At 42.4% G+C, this 10,390-nt stretch overlaps 1 protein-coding gene across 1 annotated transcript; it reads right to left on the minus strand.

The window, feature by feature from the left end:
• Positions 1 to 290: 290 nt before the first annotated feature.
• LOC306652191 (casein kinase I-like) lies at positions 291 to 2,358 on the minus strand. Its single transcript, XM_079125208.1, has one exon. The coding sequence runs from the start codon at positions 2,179 to 2,181 to the stop codon at positions 934 to 936; it is 1,248 nt and encodes a 415-aa protein (XP_078981334.1). The 5' UTR covers positions 2,182 to 2,358; the 3' UTR covers positions 291 to 933.
• Positions 2,359 to 10,390: the final 8,032 nt, after the last annotated feature.

The following is a 10,390-nucleotide window of genomic DNA, read 5'->3' on the forward strand; positions in this document are numbered from 1 at the left end:
AGGCTCCCCCTCAGAAAGGCAGGACCAAGGGGAGGGGGCCCGGGTGACTGTCAGGACCAGGCAGTAGTTGGTGACCCAGAGCCAGGTGCTCTCTGAGAGTAGTCTCCACAGTTTCTGCCAAGACCAGGCAGGAATGGAAGATGGGACCGCCACAGGCTGGCATCTGGGGACTGGTGGTGGCAAGGACCCTCTGTGCCCTGAGGGATGTGGAGGCCACTGCCCACCTGCCCATCCTTTCCACAGGGATGATAACAAACTCGGCCTGGCAGGAGCGGGGGGGGGGGGGGGGGGGGGGGGCACCCGCTGTTCGGGACACAGGTCAAATATGTGCACACGCACACAAGGCAATCTTGGCCACCACCTCTCACTCAAGGCTTCACGAGAGGCAAAGAAGGACTCAAATGCTCAGGGGGACACTGGAAAAGTCCAACACAGAAAGTCAGCCACCGTCATCTGAGAGAGGACAGGGGCTGTGCGCATCTCCGTGGCTCTGAGGTTCACGGATCCTGGTGGGACCCGCCTTGGACTGGCCAGCCGCTCCTGCTGGGGCTCCTTGGGGCCTCTGCTAGCCACTCTCCAATGCTGAGCGGGGCCCCTCCTGGCCAGGGGTCGGTGGTGGCAGGAACAGGTGGCTGAAGTGGGGGTCTTGGCATCTGGCTTGTGTGACCCGGTGTTGTTGGGGAGCATTTGGTAGCCTGAAGGTCGGGGACAGCGGGCAGTGCAAGGGGACACGAATCCTCAGTGCTAAGGGCATCCCATCTTTTTGCCGTTGGCAAAATAAATCGAAGAAACAAGATCCATCGTCGGTTTTGTGCTGGGTTTTTTTCTTTTAGTTCATTTGAGTGGTTTTTTTTTTTCCATCTTTTTTTTTTTTTTTTTTTAAAGAAAATACAGTGAAGACACTAGCAAACACTGGTCCAGTGATGGCTCTCCTCACTTCCCGAGGTGATCAAATGGCACGCTTGTCTGTGAGGCTGAAATCCGGGAGACCTCTTGCCGCCCCGTGAGGTCTGAGGACGAGACGTTGGCGGGCGCGCCCCTGTGCAGCCGCATGCTCACCTTCCTCTCCCGGTCCACCCGTGAGATCGCTCTGGGAGAAGTATTGCCAGCTTGCTGGATGCGGGAGGCTGGGGTAGAGGCCACAGGCTCGGCTGCACTGCGGAGCCGGCTGGCGGGGGCCCCTGTCGCTGGGCCGGGGGGCAGGGCCCGGGTGGTGGAGCCCCGCAGCTGCCCCATCCTCTCGCGCTCATGCTCTCTCCGCTCTCGGTCCACGTCCTCGGGGTTCCGGGCTGCACCGAATTTGAGCATGTTCCAGTCGAAGACATAGTCATAGGAGAAGCCCTGCCGATGGAAGAGGTTGCGGAAGAGCTGGCGCAGGTAGGAGTAGTCGGGCTTGTCGTCAAACCGCAGGGAGCGGCAGAAGTTGAGGTATGTGGAGAACTCAGAGAGGTAGCCTTTACAGAGGACCTCGATGGGCGTCGACATCTTCTTCTCACTGATCCGCTCGTACTTCTGGCGCTTGGTGCCTGCTTTGAGACCCTGCCAGGGCAGGGAGCCCAAGTTGAAGTACATGAGCACGTAGCCCAGACTCTCCAGGTCATCGCGACGGCTTTGCTCAATGCCCAGGTGGGTGTTGATGGAGGCATAGCGGGCAGTGCCCGTCAGGTTCTTGTTTTCCCGGTAGGGGATGTGCTGGTGGGTGCGGGCATCCCGGTACTTCTTGGCCAGGCAAAAATCAATGATGTATACCAAGTTGCCTTTCTTCCCCAGGCCCATGAGGAAGTTGTCGGGCTTGACGTCCCGGTGGATGAAGTTCTTGGAGTGGATGTACTCGATGCGGCTGATCATCTGGTCGGCCAGGAGCAGCACCGTCTTGAGGCTGAACTTGCGGGAGCAGAAGTTGAAGAGGTCTTCAAGGCTGGGCCCCAGCAGCTCCATGACCATCACGTTGTAGTCGCCCTCCGCCCCACACCACTTGATGGACGGGATCCCCACTCTGCCCTGCATCATCTTGTAGAACTTGCTCTCGATGTGCAGCTGTGGGTGCTTCGTCTTCACGCACTCCAGCTTGATGGCCACTTCTTCACCAGAGGCGATGTTGGCGCCCAGGTAGATGTCTCCGAAGGACCCACTCCCAATCTTCCGTCCCAGGCGGTATTTGTTCCCCACACGTAGCTCCATGATTCACTCTTGCCCGCCGGGAAGGCGCCGGTGCCCGGCCGCTGCTCGGGGGGCTGCCGCGGGCGGGGGCGGCCCGCCGGGGCGGATGCCGGAGGATTCGCGGGGCCGCCCGGCGCGCCAGCCTCTCCCGGCCCAGCCGCCGCCGCCGCGCCGCGCCGCACTCCACTCGGCTCGCTCGGCCCCCCAAATTGATTAACCTTAACGATGATGGGTTAGGGAAAATCATGAAAACATATACATTCCCTTTCTATTAGTGTATTATACATATTATTGGGGTTCTTTTTGACATAATGACACAAGTATGGAATGTAATTTTATACCAGTTTAGTCCTCAGTACTTCCCCTTTCCCTCCCCTCCTCTCTCTCCTTGTTCCCTTTCCTCTACTCTTGTTCCTTCTATTTATTTATAGATATTTTTTAAATTATTCTCTGTAGATATATAAAGGTGAAATTAAATGTGGTATCTTCTTATATGTACATAGAGACTGTTTGGTTAATTTCATTCCCTGTTCCTGCCTTTTTCTTTCCCTCCTCCAACCCCTGCAATCAACTTTTTCTACTCAGTTGCTCTCTTTCTTATTTTAATGGGACTCCTTTTCTTCCCCCTCATTTTCATTTAGTTTTCACACATAAAAGAAAACAGTCAGCCCTTGACTGGCTTATTTCACTTAGCCTGGAAACCTATATATTCCTTATTGTACATAACAATTATTGATAAATTCATGTCTTTCACTAGTGAAATCATAAATGCATATGCATTCAGTGTATTCAATAAATAAATAATTGTGTGTTTGCAACAGTGGTATCTTGAAAATACAAAGGCAAATCTGAAATAGAAGCTGCTAACAAAAAGTTTGTAAAGTTAGACTGGGAAGTAACAAAGGTCTCAAATATAGAGTGGCATGGATATTTAAGGTCAGGAGAAATCCTTAGAGGTTATCTGCATAAGGTTCCATGAACATAGTGGCAATAGGGAGAGAAAGCAAAGGATGGGTGGGAACAAATTCTATACACATAAATAGAAGGATATTTCAAAATGAGGACAAAACCTAGATACAGGTGAGGAAACGAGAGTGAAGAGAGGAAGAAATTGGGCATATATAGAAAACATCCAAAAGAGATGAGAATTAAAATTTTAAAAGATTAATGTCAAATGAAAAATTGCATTTTCTCAGCAGTGGTAGCAGTGACAGTTATGGTCATGAGCAGAAGACTGCCATGATTGATACCCATTGATACTGTCCCAATAACAGTAACATGAAACTTTTTAAATAAAAAGAAAAACTAGGATAATTTCTAAAATTATTTAATTTCGTTTAGGGGATGCTATAATTCTGTTCCTGTTCTGGCAATTTCTGTGCTTATTCTCTCTTTTTTTAAAATTATTTTTATTGTAAACAAATGGGATACATGTTGTTTCTGTTTGTACATGGAGTAACAGCATACCGTTTCTGTAATCGTACATTCACATAGGGTAATGGGGTTTGATTCATTCTGTTATTTTTTCTTCCCCCCCACCCCTCCCACCCCTCTTTTTCCCTCTGTACAGTCCCTCCTTCCTCCATTCTTGCCCCCCTCCCACCCCCCATTATGTGTCATCATCCGCTTATCAGTGAGATCATTTGTCTTTTGGATTTTGAGATTGTCTTATCCCACTTAGCATGCTATTCTCCAATTTCATCCATTTGCCTGCAAATGCCATAATTTTATTATTATTTATAGCTGAGTAATATTCCATTGTGTATATATATATATATATATATATATATATATATACCACAGTTCATTTATTCATTCATCAATTGAAGGACATCTAGGTTGGTTCCACAATCTGGCTATTGTGAATTGAGCAGCTATGAACATTGATGTGGCTGTATCTCTGTAGTATGCTGATTTTATGTCCTTTGGGTATAGGCGGAGGAGTGGGATAGCTAGGTCAAATGGTGGTTCCATTCCAAGTTTTCTAAGGAATCTCCACACTGCTTTCCAGAGTGACTGCACTAATTTTCATCCCCACCAGCAATGTGTGAGTGTACCTTTTTCCCCACATCCTCTCCAACACTTATTGTTGCTTGTATTCTTGATCATCGCCATTCTAATTGGGTCGAGATGGAATCTTAGTGTAGTTTTGATTTGCATTTCTCTTATTACTAAAGATGGTGAACATTTTTTCATATGTTTGTTGATTGGTTGTAGATCTTCCTCTGTGAAGCGTCTGTTCATATCCTTAGCCCATTTGTTGATTGGGTTATTTGTATTCTTGGTGTAGAGTTTTTTGAATTCTTTATATATTCTGGAAATTAGTGCTTTATCTGAAGTATGAGTGGCAAAGATATTCTCCCATTCTGTAGGCTCTCTCTTCGCATTGCTGATAGTTTCCTTTGCTGAGAGAAAGCTATTTAGTTTGATTCTATACCAGTTATTGATTCTTGCTTTTATTTCTTGTGCTATGGGAGTCCTGTTAAGGAAGTCTGATCCTAAGCCAACAAGTTGAAGATTTGGACCTACTTTTTCTTCTATAAGATGCAGGGTCTCTGGTCTGATTTGAAGGTCCTTGATCCATTGTGAGTTGATTTTTGTGCAGGGTGAGAGATAGGGGTTTAGTTTCATTCTGTTGCATATGAATTTCCAGTTTTCCCAGCACCATTTGTTGAAGAGGCCCTCTTTTATCCATTGCATATTTTTGGCACCTCTTTCTAGTATGAGAAAATTGTATTTATTTAGAATTGTTTCCATGTCCTCTATTCTGTTCCATTGATCTACCTGTGTATTTTGGTGCCAATACCATGCCATTTTTGTTACTATTGCTTTGTAGTATAGTTGAAGTTCTGGTATTGCAATACCTCCTGTTTCATTCTTCCTGCTAAGCATTGTTTTAGCTATTCTGGGTTTCTTATTCTTCCAGATGAATTTCATGATTGCTTGCTCTATTTCTGTGAGGTACATCATTGGGATTTTAATTGGAATTGCATTGAATCTGTATAGCACTTTTGGTAGTATGGCCATTTTGACAATATTAATTCTGCCTATCCAAGAACATGGGAGATTTTCCATCTTCTAAGGTCTTCCTCAATTTCTTTCTTCAATGTTTTGTAGTTTTCATTGTAGAGATCTTTTACCTCTTTGGTTAGATTGATTCCCAAGTATTTTTTTTTTTTTTGAGGCTATTGCAAATGCAGTTGTTTTTCTCATTTCCCTTTCAGCTGTTTTGTCGCTTGCGTATAAAAATGTTTTAGATTTATGCATGTTGATTTTATAGCCTGCTATTTTGCTGAATTCATTGATGAGGTCTAGAAGTTTTCTGGAGGAGGTTTGTGGATCCTCTAAATATAGAATCATATCATCCGCAAATAGTGACAGCTTAAGTTCCTCTTTCCCTATTCACATCCCTTTAATTTTTTTGGTCTGCCTAATTTCTCTGGCTAGAGTTTTGAGGACATTGTTGAATACAAATGGTGAAAGAGGACATCCCTTTCTTATTCCTGTTTTTAAAGGGATGGTTTCAGTTTTTCTCCATTAAGAATGATGTTGGCCATGGGCTTAGCATAAATAGCCTTTACGATGTTCAGGTATGTTCCTACTATCCCTATTTTTTCTAGTGTTTGAGCATGAAGGGGTGTTGTATTTTATCGAATGCTTTTTCTATGTCTATGGAAATACCCATGTGATTCTTATCCTTAAGTCTATTGACATGATGGATTACGTTTATTGATTTACGGATGTTAAACCATCCTTGCATTCCAGGGATGAATCCCACTTAATCGTGGTGCGCAATTTTCTTAATATGTTTTTGGATACAGTTTGCCAATATTTTGGTAAGGATCATTGCATCTATATTCATCAAGGATATTGGTCTAAAATTTTCTTTCCTTCATGTGTCTTTGCCTGGTTTGAGTATAACGGTGATATTACCTTCATAGAATGAGTTTGGCAGGGTACCCTCCTTTTCTATTTCCTGGAATACTTTGAGAAGTATTGGAATGAGTTCTTCTTTGAAGGTCTTGTAGAACATGGCTGAGAATTCGTCTGGTCCTGGGCTTTTCTTGGATGGTAGATTTTTAATGGCTTCTTCTATTTCATTGCCCGATATTAATCTGTTTAAATTGTGTATGTCCTCCTGGTTCAGTTTGGGAGGAGCATATGTCTCTAAACATTTGTGTCTTCAGTACTTTTTATTTTGTTGGAATACAGATTTTCAAAGTAGCTTCTCATTATGTTCTGTATCTCAGTGGTGTCTTTTGTGATATTTCCTTTTTCATCACGAATTTTAATAATTTGAGTCTTCTCTCTCCTTCTGTTTGTTAGTGTGGATAAAGGTTTGTCTATTTTGTTTACTTTCTCAAAGAACCAACTTTTTGTTTTGTCAATTTTTTGAATTGTTTCTTTTGTTTCAATTTCATGATTTCAGCTCTGATTTTAATTATTTCCTGTCTTCTACTACCTTTGCTGTTATTCTGTTCTTCTTTTTCTAGGGCTTTGAGCTGTAACGTGAGGTCATTTAGTTGTTGACTTTTCATTCTTTTCTGGAATGCACTCCATGCAATGAATTTTCCTCTTAGTACCACTTTCATAGTGTTCCAGAGATTTTGATATGTTGTATGGTCATTCTTATTAACATCTAAGAATTTTTTTATGTCCTCCCTGATGTTTTTTGTTATCCATGTTTCATTCAGTAGCATATTATTTAGTCTCCAGTTGTTGGAGTAATTTCTCTTTTTTATTTTGTCATTGATTTCTACTCTCAGTCCATTATGATCTGATAGAACACAAGGCAGTATCTCTATTTTTTTGCATTTCTTAAGGGCTGCTTTGTGGCATAACATATGGTGTATTTTCGAAAAGGTTCCATGTGCTGCTGAGAAGAAAGTGTATCGGCTCGTTGATGGATGGAATATTCTATATATGTCTATTAAGTCTAGGTAATTGATTGTGTTATTGAGTTCTATGGTTTCTTTGGTTGGATTTTGTTTGGAAGATCTATTGGTGACAGTGATGCATTAAAGTCACCCAGAATTGTTGTGTTGTGGTCTATGTGATTCCTGAAATTGAGAACGATTTGTTTAATGTACAGGGATGCACCATTGTTTGGGGCATAATATTTAGTATCGTTATGTCTTCCTGATTTATGGTTCCCTTAAGTAGTATGAAATGTCCTTCTTTATCCCTTCTGACTAACTTTGGATTGAAGTCCACTGTATCTGATATAAGGGTGGAAACCCCTGCTTTTTTACTGAGTCCATGTGCATGGTAGGTTTTTTTCCCATCCTTTCACCTTTAGTCTGTGGATGTCTTTTTCTATGAGATGAGTCTCTTGCAGGCAGCATATTGTTGGGTTTTTCTTTTTAATCCATTCTGCCAGTCAATGTCCTTTGATTGATGAGTTTAGGCCATTAATATTCAGGGTTATTATTGAGATATGATTTGTATTCCCAGTCATTTGGCTTATTTTTGGTTTTTAAGTTGGCTTGGTTTGTCCTTTGAGTGGTTTTTCTCTAAGGTAGTTCCTCCCTTTGCTGACCTCCATTGTTGTTTTTCATTTCCTCCTCATGAAATATTTTGTTGAGAACATTCTGTAGCTCAGGCTTTCTATTTGTAAATTCTTTTAACTTTTGTTTATCATGGAAGGATTTTATTTCATCTTCAAATCTGAAGGTAAGCTTTGCTGGGTATAGGATTCTTGGTTGACAACCATGTTCTTTCAGAGCTTGAAATACGTTGTTCCAGGCCCTTCTAGATTTTAGAGTCTGGGTTGAGAAGTCTGCTGCTATCTGTATTGGTCTCCCCCTATATGTAATCTGATGCTTTTCTCCTGCGGCCTTCAAAATCCTATCTTTATTTTGAATGTTAGGCATTTTCATTATAATGTGCCTTGGTGTGGATCTGTTGTGATTCTGTGCATTTGGTGTTCTGTAAGCCTCTTGTATTTGATTTTCCATTTCATTCTTCAGGTTTTGGAAATTTTCTGATATTATTTCATTGAATAGGTTGTTGATTCCTTTGGTTTGTATCTCTGTGCCTTCCTCAATCCCAATAATTCTTAAATTTGGTCTTTTCATGATGTCCCATAGTTCTTGGGGAGATTCTGTTCATGATTTCTTACCATCTTCTCTGTTTGGGCAACTTTATTTTCAAGATTATATATTTTGTCTTCATTGTCTGAGGTTCTGTCTTCCAAGTGGTCTAGTCTTTTGGCAATGCTTTCCATTGAGTTTTTTATTTGGTTTATTGTCTCCTTCATTTCAAGGATTTCCATTTGGTTTTTATTGATAATCTCTGTCTCTTTGTTGAAATGATCTTTTGCTTCCTGCAGGTGCTCTTTCAGCTTATTGTATTTTCATTCATTGCCTGCATTTGCTCTCTTATCTCATTCTTTGCTTCACAAATCATCTTAATCCTGTATAATCTCAAGCCTTTTCTGACATTTCTTCTACCATACTGTCATTGGATTCTGTTAATATAGAATCTAGATTTGTTTGGATCATTTTCTTCCCTTGTTTTTTCATGTTGTTCCTGTATCTTCCTCTCTAGCAGAGCAGATCTGGGGTATTGCAGATTTTCCCCTTATAGGCTTATAGTGACCCTATAGCTTTCCAAAACCCTTTTTTTAAGGGGAGATCAGTATTAGCAGTGCCCATTTCAGACACTACGCAATCCTAGATCAAATAGCCCCTTTGAGGACAATAAAAAAATTGTCATAATGAACAGAGTGAGTTCAAATATTATCTTCAGTAAAACAAACAGATTTGCAATGAGGTCTGAAGTTTCAAATGGAGGACAAAGAGGATGCAGAAGGATGTAGAATGTGGCTGTTAATGGGATAAGAAAAGAATATACAGAAGTTCTAGATAATAGAAAGGGTGAGAGTGTAATCAAAAGAAATTGGATGTTAGCAAAAAAGGGAGAAAGAGACTCTGAGGGAAGAGATAAGGAAAAGAGAGCAAGAAAAGTAAAGAAATAAAAACTTAAATTTTTTAAATAAGGAGAAAAAAGAAAATCTACAGTATAACAGACATATAGTAATGCCAGTGTTCAGTAGCCTGATGCATGAGAGGTACCTGACAATAAGCTTCAAGCCTCCATCTGGCTTCTCAGGATGGGTTTTGCCCCACCTAAATATGGAAGCTACAGCTTCCAGGATTATCCAAGATGGCTGCTCTGGCTTGGAAATGTGTTGGCAAATGGGGAGCTGCAGTTCAGGGTGTGGCCATAGTCAGCAGGAGGTCCTGGAGGTCGGGTGTGTTTGGTGTGTTTGTGGGATCCTGGAGGCCGGTTGCAGTCAGTTGGTCTGGGGGTCCTGGCAGCAGGGAGCAGTCAGTTAATGTGGGGGTCCCAGAGGCAGGGAGTGATCAGTGGGGCTGAGGGATCCTGGAGATGGGGCTCAGTCAGACCAGCCCGGGGTCCTACGGGGCCTGGCTGTTGTCTCAAAATGGTGGCAGCCACATGTAATCAAACCTGCAAGTACTGTGACAGAGAACTTCCAGGCAACAGCAGGCAGCTGGTGCTCCACTGGTGGTCGGCGATCAGTTTGCTCTTGTGCAACGATCAGGAGGTCAACCTTGTGTGTTGGGTGATGGATAGGTGTAAGGCAGGCGGTGGACAGGCGAGAGGCAGGCAAATGGTGGATGATAGGCGCCTGACAGTGTGCATTCTGACTCAAGAAAGGCATGGATATGCTGGCAGACTGCAGGTGGTCACAGCAGACAAATGGGGTAAACAGCAGGGGATCAATAAGCAGCCAAAACTGCCTCACCAAGAAACAGATATCCTCTGCTTGAAACAGGAGTTATGGAGCAACAAGGAATGCAGGCTCCCTCTAGTCCGACATCTTGGATCCCTCTATGCTTATTCTTAATCTGACGCCAACTAAATCAGAATAAAATAATTCTGTAGAGTCTGGGTACATTTTCCCTTAAGTTTATTCTTCTATTCACTCCATGTATTTTTAGTAAGTGCCTCCTATCTACTGGGCACTAGATATATATTGATTTAAAAAGAATGATAAAAGTTTATTCTCATCCTTTATGAAGAAAACTTAGAGACATGTAATATACTTATATATGTTGTTACATGTTTACACATAAAAATTTTATATAAAGTTATAATGATTGCTAAAGAATCATAGCATCCTATACTCAGATAGACCTTTACATGCACATTAACCACTTAATTGTTATACAAAACCTTGTTAAGATGGCATTACAGGGCTGGG

This window comes from Sciurus vulgaris, assembly GCF_902686455.1.
Source record: "Sciurus vulgaris genome assembly, contig: HiC_scaffold_138_arrow_ctg1, whole genome shotgun sequence".
In the NCBI taxonomy this organism is placed as follows: domain Eukaryota; kingdom Metazoa; phylum Chordata; class Mammalia; order Rodentia; family Sciuridae; genus Sciurus; species Sciurus vulgaris.

Bases quoted from the DNA above. Each gene is read 5' to 3' on its own strand.
- LOC306652191 (XM_079125208.1), bottom strand. From the start codon at position 2,181: ATGGAGCTACGTGTGGGGAACAAATACCGCCTGGGACGGAAGATTGGG.